The sequence below is a fragment of the Myotis myotis genome, unplaced genomic scaffold, assembly GCF_014108235.1.
Source record: "Myotis myotis isolate mMyoMyo1 unplaced genomic scaffold, mMyoMyo1.p scaffold_m19_p_6, whole genome shotgun sequence".
Taxonomy (NCBI): Eukaryota; Metazoa; Chordata; class Mammalia; order Chiroptera; family Vespertilionidae; genus Myotis; species Myotis myotis.
This window is the reverse complement of record NW_023416368.1, coordinates 92689054-92705640: the sequence shown is the minus strand read 5'-3', so window position 1 is coordinate 92705640 and position 16587 is coordinate 92689054. Positions and strand designations below refer to the sequence as shown.

The window sequence follows — 16587 nt, the reverse complement described above, 5'->3', positions numbered from 1 at the left end:
GGTTAATTACCATGTTTGTCTATTATTAGATAGGAGTCCCTTAAACATTTCATGTAATACTGGTTTGTTGGTGATGAACTCCTTTAGCTTTTCCTTGATTGTGAAGCTATTTATCTAACCCTCAATTCTAAATGAGAGCTTTGCTGGGTAGAGTAATCTTGGTTGTAGCTCCTTGATATTCATCACTTTGAATATTTCTTGCCACTCCCTTCTGGCCTGCATAGTTTCTGTTGAGAAATCAGTTGACAGTCGTATGGGTGTTCCCTTGTAGGTAACTAACTGCTTTTCTCTTGATGCTTTTAAGATTCTCACTTTCTTTAACTCTTGGCATTTTAATTATGATGTGTCTTGGTGTGGACCCCTTTGGGTTATTCTTGTTTGGGACTCTTCGTGATTCCTGGATTTGTAAGTCTGTTTCTTTCACCAGGTAAGGGAAGTTTTTTGTCATTATTTCTTCAAAGAGGTTTTCAATATCTTGCCTTATCTCTTCTTCTTCTGGCACCCCCATAATGTAATTGTTAGTACCTTTGAAGTTGTCCCAGAGGTTCCTTACACTATCTTAATATTTTTGGATTCTTTTTACTTTTTGCTCTTCTGATTGGGTGGTTTTTGTTTTCTCATACTCCAAATTGTTTATTTGATTCTTGGAATACTCTCCTCTACTGATGAATTTCTATAAATTATTCCTTTTTTTCGGTCGGTGTATGATTAATTTCTGTCTGGTCGTCTTTCGTGTCTTTGACATTCTCACTAAGATCCTTGAAAGTCTTATGAAGATTCTTGAGTAAACTTTTAACCATAGTTTTGAATTTTGTATCCAGTAGTTTGCTTTCTTCCATTTCTTTTATTTGTGACATGTTTTTTTGTCTCCACATTTTGGCTCCTTCCCTGTGTTTGTTTCTATGTATTAGGAAGAGCTGCTATGTTTCCTGGAATTGGTAGAGTGGCCTTATATTGTAGGTGTCGTGTAGGGACCATTGGCTCAGCCTCCCCAGTCACCTGAGGTTGAAACTCTAGGTGTGCCTCTGTGTGGTCTGTGTGCACAGTCGTATAGTTGAGCCTCAATTGCTGTTGGCGTCACTGGAGGGGTTGACCTCTAGGCCAGTTGGCTTTGAGGACCAGTTGCAACTACAGTGGGAGAGCTGCTGTGCAGGAAACACCCCTATGGAGCAGGACTTGCTTCAGTGGGGCTTTGGTGCTCATTGAGTCTGCCTCTTGAGTGTGTCAGTTGGAGATATGTAGAGTTGTAATCTGCTATGATCTAAAGCTGTCCACTGAGTGCACTGGCTCTAGTGCCTCCAGGGAGGTGCAAAGTCAACCACTGCCTGGGGCCACCCTGTAGGAGCTATAGAAGGATCTGCACATGGCTGCTATTTTTCTATTTGTATTGGGCTTGGAAGTGCCTAGGCAAGCCCCAGCTGTGAAGCAAGGGAAGGTGGTGCTAGTGCTGGGTCTTGGGCCTTTTATTGATAGGTCTGTGGCATGTTGTCACCAGCTGCAGCTTATTTGAGAGATTTTAGCAAAGTCTGAAACCTGAGCCAGGATAAGTCATTCATTTGGAAAAGCTGCTGCAAATAGCTTGGGTGGGGCTTCAAATTGGATGGGGTGGAGTCTTAAGGAATCCCCAGGGGATTTTTTTGCAGGGTGGAGCAAACAGTGTGCTCCAGGCTGATGGAGACTCAGCTATGGCTGCCAGTCAGCCCTGCAACAAGGGAGGTCCCAGCACAGGAATAATGACCCCTGTGAGTACCCCTGTGTGGGAGAAAGCCACCCCCAAGTTCCTGCCCTGATGCCAAACAATCTAGTTTCTCCCCGTATGTTTCTGGGTTTCCAAAAGCCACCGTTGCTGGAAGTCTGAGTAACTTTGTGCATCAGCCCTTTAAATGGAACACCTGGGTCTCCAACAGCCTCTTTGTCAGTCAGCCACAATACCCACTCATTTTACAGCCCCTAGTTGCAGGAACTTCACTGGACCCTTGGGCTGGGGAGCTGGTGTGGAGCTGGCACCCCTTGCTCATCACGGGCAGCCTCCACAGAGATGATCTCCCTCCCAGTTAATAAAATGGCACACATGGATGTCGGACCAGCCTAGTCCATGCCTCTGCCCCTCCTATCAGTCTCAATGTACTTATTTCTATACTTCTCTAGTTGTAGTACTTCCATTCAGCCAGCTTTCAGGTGGTTCTGAATGATGGATGGTTCTGTATTTTAGTTGTAATTTTGATGTGGTTGTGAGAGGCGTCGAGTACAGGCATTTACCCATGCCGCCATCTTGGTTCTCCCTAGGTTATTATTGACAGGTACTTAATCATTGCCATTTTTTTTTTCTTTTTACCTATATTATTCTCTCTATTTCTTTTTCTTATTAACTCCCTTTAACATTTTTTTCAATGCTGGATTGGTGGTAATGTACTCCTTTATTCTTTTTTTTTTCGGGGGGGGGGGGTCTGGGAAGCTCTTTATTTGCCTTCAATTTTAAATGATAGCCTTGTTGGATAGAGTAGTCTTGATTTCAAGTGCTTTTCATTACTTTGAATGCTTCATGTCAATCCCTTTGGCCTGAAGTGTTTCTGTTGAGAAATCACCTTACATTCTAATGGGTACTCCCTGATAGGTAACTTTCTGTCTCTGTCTTGCTGCCTTTAAGATTCTTTCTTTGTCTTTAATGTTTGTCATTTTGATTATGATGTGTCTTGGAGTGAGTCTCCTTGGGTTCATCTTGATTGGAACTCTCTGTGCTTCCTGAACTTGTGTGACTTTTTCGTTAACCAGGTTAGGAAAGTTTTCTGTCATTATTTCTTTAAATAGGTTCGCTGTTCCTTGCTCACTTTCTTCTCCTCCTGGTACCCCTGTGATGTGGATGTTGTTACCTTTTATGTTGTTCCAAAGTTCTCTTAAACTATCCTCCTGCTTTTTAAATTGTTTTGCCTTTTTGCTGCTCTAATTGTGTATGTTTTTTCTACCTTGTCTTCTAAATCACTGATTCGATCTTCTGCCTCATTCAATCTACTTTTGATTCCTCCCAGTATATTCTTGATGTCAGATATGCTATTCTTCATATCTAACTGGTTTATATTCATGGATGGTATTCCTTGTTTCATGTCTTGTAATTCCCACTAAGTTCCTTGTAATGCTTACTAAGTTCCTTGAGCATCCTTATAACCATTACTTTGTACTCTATGTCTCATAAAATACTTCCCTCCATTTCATTTAGCTCTTTTTCTGTAGTTTTCTCTTGTTCTTTTCATTTGGGTTCTGTTTCTTTGTTTCCCCATTTTGGCTGTCTCATATTGTTTGTTTCTATGTATTATGTAGATCTGCTGTGATTTTCAGTCTTCATGGAGTGGCCTTACTTAGTAGGTGTCCTTTGGGACTTAGTGGCACAGTCTCCTTGATAGCCTGTGCTGCATGCTCTAGCAATGCCCTGGTGTGGGTTTTGTGGGCCCTCCTATTCTAATTGGGTCTTGATTGCTGTTGGCCCATTCATGGATGGGATCAACTCAGGCTGGCTGACCTTGAGGCTCAACTTGGACCATGTTATGCAAGCTGTTGGACAGGTGCAATCTTGATGTGGCTTCTGTGGTCCTTGATTAAAAGTTTCCTCTTCAGATAGTCTCCAGTTAGTAATTCAGGGTGAATGTTCCCCAATTTTGCATTAATTTCAAGTTTGGTTCTGGGAGGCGTTGTGAGCAAGATCCACCTACTTCGCCACCATCTTGAACCTCCTGCATATATCCTGTCCACAGATTATTTTAAAGCAATTCATTATTTCACCTCTAAATATTGATCTCTCTTATAGTTAAGGACCATTTTAAAAACATAATTTAATACCATTTTCATACTTTTAAAAACAATTGTAATAACCTAACTTCTTTACTCAAAAGCCATTGCCCCTTGCTGTAGTAAGGCAGTACAACTCTTACAGATGAAGTGCTGGTTTACATAGCACCTGAGAACCTGTGTTGGTGACTTGCTTTACCATTTGATGAACAGAAGGTGGAATACTTTCTGTGGTTGAAGACAGAAAACTTCACTGAATTTCTTATGTATTTGTTTCTTTGTGAGATTTCATAGTACAGCTTGAGTATGGAGCGATACTTACCTTGGGAGTTTTTGATACTATTTATAGTCTGTTTTACCTGGGAACATTACATAGAGAACCAGACACATTTATTTTCAGGTATCAGCTTCCTGTCTTGTTATATTTTTAAGTACCAAAAAATCCACTATGCTTTAGTTATTTTGGCCCTTCTAGGTGCTTGTTATATTATCAGTCAGTTTGAGCTCTGTATTACCTTGTATTAATGTGTAGGTGTAGATGGGAATGTGTGTACATTTATCAATTATCTGTGGTTTTAAGTAATCTCTAGCTTATACTTTCACTAGAACTGACTATAGGGTAAATAAAATTGCACTTATGAAACTAGGATTTTTCTTGTTAGGAATGGCTGTAACATAACTTGATCAGTCTTAGGGTTTTAGATTTCTTCACTGTTCTACCTATAACAACTACAATTATCATTGACATAGTACCTTAGTAAATATATTTATGTATTTTATTGTTGACAGTATTACAGATGTCTCCCGTTTTCCTTAACCAGTTTTAAAAACTTTAAAATTCTACTTTGATGGTCATAATTTTGTAAAGGTCTAATGTTAATGTCACCCTTATAAACAGCTGACTAACTTATCTAGTAGTTGTCAAAGTTCAGATCTGATGACACTGAACCCTTTGAAATAAATTGACATAATTTAAAATTCTAACATCCATTTTCTAGCTTTTTACTCTGTATTTTACACTGCGCTTTGAGTGCTTATGCTTGGCAATGTTGTGTAGCAAGGTTGGTTAAAAAAGACCCAATTTACAACTTGTTACTGATTTTAGTATTCTGACCTTTGAAATGAAATTAGTAATAGCATGATTGAACATCTAGAATATCATCGATTAATTGCTACTGTAATAAGGAAGAGAAAAATCCATACCCCTAATAAGTTTATGCTTTCCTTATCCACACATTTTTACTGTCATTTGTCATTCCCAGGGCTGTTTATAAAAATAGAAATAGGTATATCAGAGTTCTTACTCCCCAACTTCATCTAAACTCTTAAGTTTCATGGAAGGTGGCCATGCTGTTGTTAACTTGACTTTTGTTAATTATTTTTAACACAGTTTTCAGTTTGTATTGATTTCAATTAGAAAAATCTTTATTGTGAACAGAAAATAATTGTTAGTATAAAGTGAGCTTTTCTTCCCCCTTTTCTATTTTTTCTTTTACTGTGACAAGATAAAAATTTTGAGACATTCTAAATTAAAATCATAGTGACTGGAGAGTGAGAGAAAGAGACAGAGCAATTAGCCTGTTGATAGCTATTAATAGCTCTAATGAAAGACTGCTTACATTCCTGTATATCTGTTAGAATTTAAGATTAATCTCCAGTGGCTATTTCTGAGATTATCTAAAAGAGAGAATAGCCAGGCACCGTAGAACCCCAGGGGCCTCCCGTTTATTTGCACACGAACTTTCTAATCTGCTGCCCACTGCTAATCTATAGGAGCAGACTTTTTTCCCACTCTGCTGCCTATCCCAGAACTAGCCCTGCTTCACCTCCTCCCACCCCCTTTGTCTGTTGCTAATGTAAATCCTTTCAGAAAGGCTTATATCCCCCTTCCTTGCTCCCCTGCCCTCCTCCCCTTACTTGATGTATAAAAACACTTGCAAGCCCTAGCCGATTTGGCTCAATGGATAGAGCATCAGCCTGTGGACTGAGGGGTCCCGGATTCCATTCCGGTCAAGGGCACATGCCCGGATTGCAGGCTTGATCTCCAGTAGGTGGCGTGCAAGAAACAGCCAATCAATGATTCTCTCTCATCATTGATGTTTCTATCTCTCCTTTCCTCTCTGAAATCAATAAAAATATATATAAAAAATAAATTTTAAAAATAAATAAAAAGACTTGCAAAACTCCAGGACAATGGACATTCCTATCTTTCCTACGTAACCGTGCTGATAGTGGTTTATACTGTATGCCCCAAGACTAGTCTCTTGGGGTTTTTTTTTGTTTTGGTTTGGTTTTTGTTTGTTTGGGTTTTTTTAGTAATGCCCTAATATACCTTTAAAAAAACAAAACAAAAAAAAAGACTTTCAGGCCCTGGCCAGTGTGACTTAATTAGTGGGAATGTCATCTTATTCACTAGGAGGTGGTGGGTTTGATCCCTGGTTGCCATGTGCAGGGTCACCGATTTGATGTTTCTCTCTCGCATCGATGGTTTTTTTTCTCTCTCTCTCTCCCTTACTCTCTTTAAATCAGTAAAAATTATAGTAATAAAATAAAAAGACTTTAAGCCATGGAAGTTAAACATTTTTTGTTTAACAACTGTTTGAGCCAATTTTTTCTTTTCCAAACAAAATTCTGAATCTTAATCTTTTCTTTGCCAGTGTGCAAATCTCCAGGGAGTCAAGATGCTCTGTTCTAATGCAGAAGGTGCATCCCTGAAACTGTGTAATTTTGAAGATCCTTCTGGTATTAAAGCCAATTTAGAAGGTGAGATTCTGTCTATAATTACCTTTCTACGGGGAAAACATAACATTAAGTAAAAAGCCCAGCAAAGTTATTGTTACAGGTAAATCATAACCATAGCTGGGTAGATTTCCTCTGTCACCGTGCTTGGAGAATTTGCACAGGAATCAGTCGTATCTTGGTCTGAGTCGTAGGCTAACCAAAATTGAGAACTCTGGGAGATCCATTCTCTGACATTTAATGAGGCCTCAGTCGGAGAATTACATATCAACACCTTAAACTTTCAAACAGAACAGCATATTCTTATGCTGACCAAAATTAAGAATTTCAGTTTGCACAAAGCCAGGCAGATTTTGTCATTTTTAAATTTAATTTTTTTTTTAATTGAAATATTTTTTTTAATTGCTTAAAGTATTACAAAGGGTATTACATATGTGTCTTTTTTTTTTCCCCGCCCTTTAAATTTAATTTTTTGTTTATGAATTTCTTATTGCTCTCTTGTATCTATGTACTGGTCACTTTGTTTACTTGTGTATTTAGAAGGCATAGTACTTTTCTCCCTTGTCAGAAACTTATGGAGGTATATTATAAAAGTGCTAATTATCCTAAGACCGAATTGAATTACTCCCTCAAAAATATAGACTAAAACATTCTTAAGTCATAGTATGAGCTAACACATCATTAACAGTGAACTCTATATATGTAAGTTGATTGAGGCACTGAGATTTATAGTTCAGAATCATTTTCAAAAGTTAGAGGGCCTTGTCATCATTCTTCTCCATTTAAGTCTTAAAGTGGTTTCATTGAAGGTGGGTGACTATAAATATTTTCAAGTTCAACTAATCCCCAAATATGTTCACTCTAGGTGCTAATCTAAAAGGTGTGGATATGGAAGGAAGTCAAATGACAGGCATTAACCTGAGAGTCGCTACCTTAAAAAATGCAAAGTTGAAGAATTGTAACCTCAGAGGAGCAACTCTGGCAGGAACTGATTTAGAGGTGAGTCACCAATTTTTAAAGAGTTTCTGTTAGCATTGGCCAGGTGGCTCAGCTGCTTGGAGCTTCCTCCCATACACTAAAAGGTTGCATATTCCATTCCCAGTCAGGGCACATACAGCATTCCTAGGTTGTAGGTTCGATTCCTATTCAGACACTTAAGGGAGGCAAACCATCGATATTTCTCTCTCATGTTGATGTTTCTCTCTCTCTCTCTTTGTCTCCCCCTTCCTTTCTCTCTAAAAATCAGTAAGAATATCCTCAGGTGAAGATTGGGGGGAAAAAAGTTTTTGTTAATCTAAAATCACTGAGTACCTCATACAAAATTTATTGAAATCATAAAGTAGTTGCCTGGCCCTGGTGGGGTACCTCAGTTGGTTAGAGCATTCGATACACCAGGGTTGCAAGTTTGATTCCCAGGGCACATACAAGAATCAACCAATGAATGCATGAATAAGTGGAACAACAAATTGATGCCTCTCTCTCTCTCTCTCTCTCTCCCTTTCTCCCCCTCCCCCTTCCTCTCTCTCTCTAACATCAATCAATCAATAAAGTAATTGGCTGATAAGAACTTTGGGGTAACATGCCAGAACAGCTGGAGGGCTGTTTTCCTTTCAAGTGCTTATTAAAACAAACCTGAATTCCAGAGCACGATCAGTTCCTAAGTCAGAGATGCCAGTTTCAGATGGGAAGATTCACTTGACATCCTAAGTTCATTTCATTTCTCGCTTTTCCTTGAGTTTTCTCATGTAGATAAGTTTGATGGGTGCTTTATTGACCTGATTTATCGTTTTTCTTGTTTCAATTCCAAACAATTAAATGGGGCCAGATTATTCCTTGAACTACTTGAGAAATTTAAACGATATCCAGGTTTGAAATCAGGTTGGGGAAAGCCTATTCTAAATTGGCATCATATTCTTTTTAATTCTCAGCGTGAGATTTTAATTCAGCTTCCTCATGAGCACTGTTTTCTATATTTTGTCTTGATTTGCCAATTTTGCCAGCTGGCTCAGTAGCTGTGGATAGGCCTGCCTTGGCGCTGTCCAGTAGCATTCCTGCAGTGCTGGGCATGCTCTGTGTCTGTTCAGTACAGCAGCCATCAGCCCACATGGCTGTTGAACACTGCAAATGTGGGTAGTGTAAGTGGGAAATGAATTCTTAAGTTTATTTAATTTTGACTCGTTTCAATGTAAAGGGGCACATTTGGCTGGTGCCATCATATTAGACAGCACAGCCTTAAACAAGAAAATCTGGCATACATTGGATTGTAGAGAACAGTACATCAAAATTTGCTGTTGATTTTTTTTAAATGTTTTGCCTTGTTCTCTTAATACTAAGCAGCAGAATAGCAGATCCTATTAAACTTAAAGGCAAAAGTGCCAGCCTACAGCTGAAGATATAAATTAGTTAAGCACCATTACTTAATTTTTTATTATTTGTTACCATCACCTAAGATGATGACTTTTTTCCTTGATTTTAGATGCCATGTAGTCAATGGTTAAACAGCAAAAGCCTCCCTCTGTCCCAAGTGATTGTAAAGATTAAGGGTTGACTCCTGGGGGGCAGCAGCTGTCATTCTGTCCTAAAAGGAGATGTGCCGTCACCCTTCTCTAACTATGGTCCCCACCGTCCCCAGGGACTTACTCAGAATCTCTTGTCTCATCTGTCACACTATAATCACAAGAGAAATTTAAAAGCAGTTTGCAATGATGGTGGTAGTTACACTGTTGTATAGGTTTATTAAAACTAATTGAATTGTGCACATAATTTGGGGGTTAAAAAAAGTCAGTTCCTTGCTATAAAAATATTAGGGTTGAGGAATGGAATTTAATTATTAAGTAAAATCTGTTTCTCTCAGATTTTTCAAAATAGTGTCTCAATTCTCCCCCCACCCCCTTTCATTGTTGCTGTTCTTAGATTGTGGTAAAATTGTTTAGATAATATTTACTACATTTGAGTCCAATTTTAAATGATTTTAAATGACTGATTGTAAAATACATGATCACAAGGGACATTTCCGTGTTAACGTCTGTGTGTTTGTGGGGGGGGGGGGGGGCGGTCAGCCAGAGCATCAACTAGAGAGGAAAAATGGAAATATCAGAACATCTGACTTTTAAAACCGCAATTTTCCAGAAATAACCAAGTTTTATTATGTAGCAACCTTTTCCTAACATGCCTAGGAATCATTTTGGGGAAGGAACAGATAAAACCTTAAATCTCTATATTAGTTACACAGTTATTGTTTTTGTCTTACAGAACTGCGACTTGTCTGGGTGTGACCTTCAAGAAGCCAACCTGAGAGGTTCCAACGTTAAGGGAGCTATATTTGAAGAGATGCTGACACCACTCCATATGTCACAAAGTGTCAGATGAGAATTTAGGGCTGGAGGAAGATGCTCAAAATGAAAATGTTTTCATTATCACTTTTATTTCTCCACTCAGTTGTCTAGAAGACATAACACTGTAAGGAAATTAAAAAGACAAAACCAGTTAGAGGATTATGCTTGTTCTCAGTGGTGCATAAGGGAAAAGTGGCTTTTCCCCACATTCTGGTTTCACCAGAGAAGCACTCATTTACCAGCTGTAGGGAGGCTAGGTTAGATTGCTGCCTTTGGAGTGGAGTGGGGGGTTCGCCTGGCTTTATGACCGGGAATGCTTTCTATCATATTTGCTTTAGATAGGCATGATGCGGAATTACCATCTTGGTTTGAAATGCATTTGAGGATTTTCATTTATGAAAAGCACAACCTATGAAATTTTATTTATTGAGTCTCTAGATGCATATGGATATTTAAATTGTTAAACTTTATGAAAATTGCAAAAGGCTGTTCAGGTTATAAAAAGCTCTAGGACTGCCTCCCTTTACCTGTCACACCGTGTGAATATGGTGAGATCAGACTCCCAAAGGCTCTCTTTTAAGGTTCATTTTAATAATGGTTATTTTTTTAGAACAAAATAGTAGCTGAATTAAAGAAATCCTCCGTTCTTACTGGGTGAGACGAGAGTTGAAAGAAAGACATCATTGTACATCATTGTCAGCTGAAGTCACAGTGGAACTCTTTAGTAACAACCTATAGGAACAACTTTTAAAGGAGCACTCTTCAGAATTTCATTCTAAGCAAGTTCCACTCAATGCAGACCAGGCAATCTTTAATTTACACTACCAGCCTAGTTTCCTCCTGTACAGTCAAAACAAGCATAGGAAGATACTTCAAAACCAAAAAACCAAGGTGTGTTACTAATATTTAATTCAGTGGCCAAATAGTTTAAACAGGGCCAGCTTAGAACTAGATACTAAGTCTCAATCCACTGCAATCAAACGCTGTAAAATATGAGTGGGTATTGCAGAGTCATCTTTTAGATAGCTAGAATTGCAGCTAAAACCATACAGTGGAGAATGAGGGATTTTAAACTGACTGTTCGATTATCGCCACCAAAAAAGCTTAAAAACATTTGGCTGGTCCAAAATGTAATACCAGTCAGTCAGCACCTGTGGTTCTTTAACTTATATTTTCTCATTTGGTTTTGTTTTAATAATTTTAGCCTCGTTTTCTTGAGTCATTATCTCTCTGCAGCAGCAGAGACGGGGCCTGTACTTCCTCACCAGTGAACGGTGTCCTTCCATCTGCCCCGCGAGCAGGAATAGTGCTGTATCCAAATGGATTCTGAATTCTCCAGACTCATCAGTTGAGGCAATGAATTATTAAAACCCACTTTGTATCCTTTGGGAGGATGACATGTCTTGAATATTTACGTAGCTTATTCTTCTATATATACATATGCAAAGCTTTCCTTACAGTAAAGGATATACACATAGTGGGAGGAAATCAGGCCTTTACAGGTAAAGGAAAGCAACTTCAGAAATGAATTATTTTCTTTGCTTTATTATTTTTACCAAGACAGAGAAGTATTGTATTGAGAGATATCTATTTTCATAATCAATATGTGCCTAAATTATATTTAAACCATTTCACTCTGTAGTATATTTTCAACAATTATAGAAAATGTGGTTCATCTACTTAAGGGTACCTCTGTAGACATAACCTGAAAGTGCAGAAGAATCTGAAAGATGAAACATGGTAGTCTTAGAAACTGCAGAGTTCGGGTCTAATGTATACTGCATTAATAAACAATGTGAAATGTTGAAAAGGAGTTTCTTGTCTGGCTTTTGAAAAACAACACTTTCTAATTTTTGCTCATATTTCTTCAGTATGTATTGATGACTAACCTGAGGGTCTGGGTGGAAAAAGAAATACAGCATAACGCTTACTGTGGGCTAGTTTTTTTTATTTATTTTTAAAAATTGATTTGAGAGAAACATCTATTCATTCCACTTATTTATGCATTCACTGATTTATTCTTGTATGTGCCCTGAGTGGGCACCCCCAACCTTGGGGTATTGGAATGACGCTCTAACCAACCGAGCTACCCAACCAGGTTGCTCATTAACTTACTGGACCTGACTGGTTAGAGCAGTGATGGCGAACCTATGACACGCGTGTCAAAGGTGACACGCGAACTCATTTTTTTGGTTGATTTTTCTTTGTTAAATGGCATTTAAATATATAAAATAAATATCAAAAATATAAGTCTTTGTTCTACTATGGTTGCAAATATCAAAAAATTTCTATGTGTGACACGGCACCAGAGTTAAGTTAGGGTTTTTCAAAATGCTGACACGCCGAGCTCAAAAGGTTCGCCATCACTGAGTTAGAGCATAGGCCAATCTATGTGGCTCTCTCATACCAATGTTTCTCTCTCTTCCCATCCTCCCCTCCCCACCCGCTTCCATGCTCTCTACAAATCAATGGAAAAATATCCTCCAGTGAGCATTAACAGAAAAAGAAGAAAGGGCCATTAAAGTAAATTTATTTGCTTAAGCATTATTTTATGATCCCCTTAAAATCCACCAACAGGAAGAAATTTCAAAAAGGAAAAGACTGCCTCCCAAAATTCATTTAATTTGTGTCACTCTAGCTGATGGGCATTACCGATTAGCTTTATTAGGTTGTTTAAATATGTTGCCCCCACCCTCCAGAACACTCTTGCCTGACCACTAGAGAGAATTTTAAGGAGGGAGGGAAGTTTCAAAATAGTAAAACTTCCATTAGGCCTAGTGATGAAACATGTCCATGTACAGAGGCAAAAATACAGTTATTGTTGGAAAGAAGGGACAGAAAAATGTTTTATAGCTAAATTATCTACATGTATAAAATTTAATACTCTACTGTGTAGTTGTTTAGAGCATTATTTTATATTATGCTGTAATTTAGCCTAGTAATTTAGCCCACCTGCTTCCACACTCTAAAAATCAGTGGAAAACTACAGTTTCAAAGAAATTTTAGTAGGAAATAATGTAAATTTATTTCCTTATGAAGTTACCATCACAAATCAAGATTTGAAGATTTTTCTCCAGTTCATTTATGAATTGGCTATTTATACTGTAAATCTACCCTCACGTCCACTTTAAATCATCTTTAAAAAAAAAAATCCTCACCCGAGGATTATGTTTCTGTTGACTTTAGAGAGGGTTGGAGGGAGGGAGGAGGAGGAGGAGAGACAGACAGACAGACAGACAGACATCCTACAAACCAAGTCTGTGCCCTGACCAGGAATTGAACCTTCCAACTTCCAGTGTAAGGTGCAATGCTCCAACCAATTGAGCCACCCGGCCAGGACTAAATCGTCTTTAATATATGAAAAGCCCTAGAATGTTATTAAATCTCCAAGGAAGTATTATTTTTAACTTTTTAAAATTAAAAGGTACACCTCTGCAAAGAAAAGCAGTTACTTTATTTTCCGTACCAAGCACCTATTCAAGGATTAATTTTCTGAAACCCTTTCACAACCTTAGATATGTCAGCAGGTGTTCAGGAGTTCTTCCTGCTGAGATTTCACATTAGAACAAAAAAAGAGGTTTGCATCTGTCAGTCGACAAGATTACTAAATCACTATTGTTGCATATTAATATTTAAAAGTGTTTCTTTTAATGCTGATAATGAAGCCATTTTCCCTCTAAAGCCATACTTTGTTAGGAAATTTCTAAATTTAGAAAAAAAAAGGGTAACTCTAAAATCCAGTTTACTAAATTTAGCTTCATGGTAAATTGTTCTGTCCTTGGAACTACATAAAAGTTCAGAGTTTGTCACTAAACATCAAGATCTTGTTAATTGCATATGTGATGCCCTGTTTGATGCTATAGAAAATTAAACAAATCTGACCTTTGCCCTTGATATCTGTGACCTACTACAATACTAATGCAGGCTTAGAGCGCATAAAGCATTCTGAATGAGTTCATAGAGTATGTGGCTATCTTCATCTAAAAACTTCAGAGCATTATTTAAGAATGTCATACCAGCTGATAGAAATAAGAAATCCAGTGAGGCCTAACCGGAGCTAAGTGGTCAGTCTGACAGTAAGGGCCAGCAGTCCTTACTCCCTTCTCTTTAGTCCTAACCAAAGACCACATCTGTTCTGCAACACTATTAAAAGAAGCACATCTCTTTCAGCAAACAGGAAATCAACTGGACAATTTCAATGGACACTGTTCACACATAATGAACTTTTGTTGAAAAGTAGCTTCTGGTTACCTTTCTATTATGGTGAGATGATAGTCCACTCCTTCATGTCAGAATGGGCCTTAAATTATTCAAAGAGTATAAAAAATAATCACGTTTTATTTTTAGAATTTCCATTTGCAACTATACTTTAACTTGTCCTGCAACTTGTCCTGAGGATCTGATAGCCTCCAGGGATGGATGAGCAAAGCAGAGAAGTTTATTTGGGCAGGACACCATTGCTCTTTTCTCTGAAATCCTTGCAAATGTGATTGTTCCAGAGGACACTGGGCAACAACTGATTGATTAGCGTTCTACCCAAGGAGAAGCTGCCAGTCCTGGCTCTATAATGACCAATATCCAGTTATTTTGAACCATTTTACTCTATGTCATAACAGTCCTTACAGCCAATTGAACATGAAAATTTAGTTCTATGTCAGATTAAACATATCTTTGTTGCAGAAATAGAGGAAGCATTAGGCTTAATCTGGTTAAAGACCCTTACTTTCATTCATTTATTCATACCTATATTTATTGAATGCTAACTACAAATTTATTAACAGACTAGACGCCCGGAGCACAAAATTCATGCATGGGTAGGATCCCTAGGCCTGGCCTGTGATCAGGGCCAATCTTCCCCAGCTGCCAGCAGCCAGCCCAGTTGCCCTCTGTGTGTGGGGCAACTGGCGGGGCAATTGGGGTCCCACTCACACTCGCCTTGGCCTGGCGCTACCCACGTCCACCACCACCCACTCCCAGTTCCCTATTCCCCATTGGGTCATTGGAGCCTGCTGGCTAGGGGGAGGGACTGAGAGGTTGGCCAGCAGGCCCTGATCAGGTGATCGGGGTCTGCGGGCTAGGGGCAGCTCCTGCATTGAGCGTCTGCCCCCTGGTGGTCATTGCATGTCATAGCGACTGGTTGTTTGGCCATCCCAGTCAATTTGCATATTAATGCTTTTATTATATAGGATGTTTAAGATGAAATCCTTGACTATCATGAGTCAGAGCCCACTGGTAAATTAGAGAAAGACAATATGTACTGAAATAAATGTAATAATGATCAATGGTTCGCTGTCTTTTAAATAATTTACTGTGTAAACAACATATCCAAGGGCTCACTGCTGGGTTGAAGCATCTATACTAATAAAAGGGTAAAATGCTAATTAGACCAGATAGACCGGACGTCATTCTGGACGTCCTTCCTGACAAAGCCAGGGCCCGGGCAAAGCCACCTGGCATCTCAGGTGCCTGCAGCCGGCCAGATGGAAGGAAGCCTGGGTCCGGGTTGCCTGCAGCTGGCCAGCGGGAGGGAAGCCCAGGTCCTGGTTGCCTGCGGCTGGCTGGAGGAGGGAAGTCTGGGTCCTGGGTGCGGGGGCTGAGGCAGAGGTGTTTAGGGTCGATCAGGCAGGCAGGCAAGCAGTTAGGGGCAATCAGGCAGGCAGGCAGATCGATTAGGGGCAATTAGGCAGGCAGGTGAGCAGTTAGGGGCATCAGGCAGGGAGGCGGGTGGTTAAGGGCAATCAGGCAAGCAGGCCAGTTGTTAGGAGCCAGTGGTCACGGATTGCGAGAGGGTGCAGCCCAGGCTGAGGGACCCTCCCCTCCCGTGCACAAATTTCATGCACTGGGCCTCTATAAAATTTGGATAATGGTATCCATTTTGCAGGACTATTAATAATGAGTGAGGTTGGTCTTATAGCAGGAAACTTATTTCTCATCTTTGTGCTCCCACTGCTTTTAGTACAGTGATTTGCATATTTTACCTGGGTATGTAAGCATTTACTGGAACGAGGCGAACTGTTGACCTAAGTCTGCTCTAGATGGTCTTGTGCTTAATGTATTCCAATTGCAATGTTTCTGTTTACATTTTTTATGCTATGGAAGGCTTTCAAGTCAAGGAGGGAGCCTGTTGGGTAGGAGACTGGGGGATTTTCCAACCCATACAATATCCTTTAGGGTTCTACATGGGCTTGGTGTAGTGCCTACAATCATTATTATTTATAAGTCTAAGTGCTTTACAGATCTAAGTGCTGAGACCAGCTCCCAGGCATCTTCATGTCAACTTCTTTCTATAATTATTACATGGCCTCCTTTGTGGAAGTTTTTATGTGTGCATTCAACATCACTTAATCTAAGATAGCTATTGTCCTGGAACTTTTGATAGATCTGTCAATTTCTTCAAGGAAAGCCGTCCTGGCTAGATTTTAATCTCTTTGAATTGTGGCCTCAGCAATGAAAGTCTTAGCTGAGGTTTTAATGGGCAAGATTTAAGTAAATTTAACAGATATACCAGTGGGTGTTCCAATTACACACTCCATTAAAGGGCTTTATGTGAGGATTAAAAAACATACTCTTAAAAAATAGTCCAAGTGCAGTACAATTTACCAGCGGGAAAGACTGCAGGGCCCTGGAAGAGATTCATATAAAAAAAGAAGCTAGGAAAATGAAAAGGCACAGCACTCAGCACCCTCCAGAGGAAGCGTGCGTTCTTTGGCTCTTTGCTCTCGGACAGGTAAAA

The 16587-nt window shown here is 39.3% G+C and overlaps 1 protein-coding gene across 9 annotated transcripts in view; it reads left to right on the top strand.

The window, feature by feature from the left end:
• The window catches only part of KCTD9 (potassium channel tetramerization domain containing 9), a 46176-nt gene extending 34509 nt beyond the window's left edge, over window positions 1-11667 (top strand). For 8 of the 9 annotated variants that reach the window (XM_036314690.1, XM_036314694.1, XM_036314685.1 and 5 more), the window contains 3 exons: window positions 6438-6543; window positions 7385-7518; window positions 9772-11667. In XM_036314690.1, coding sequence (XP_036170583.1) covers window positions 6438-6543; window positions 7385-7518; window positions 9772-9888 — 357 coding nt within the window. In that variant the 3' untranslated portion in view covers window positions 9889-11667. The remainder of the gene's footprint in view (window positions 1-6437; window positions 6544-7384; window positions 7519-9771) is intronic. The other variant, XM_036314691.1, reaches the window with a different exon arrangement.
• The last annotated feature ends 4920 nt before the right edge of the window (window positions 11668-16587 follow it).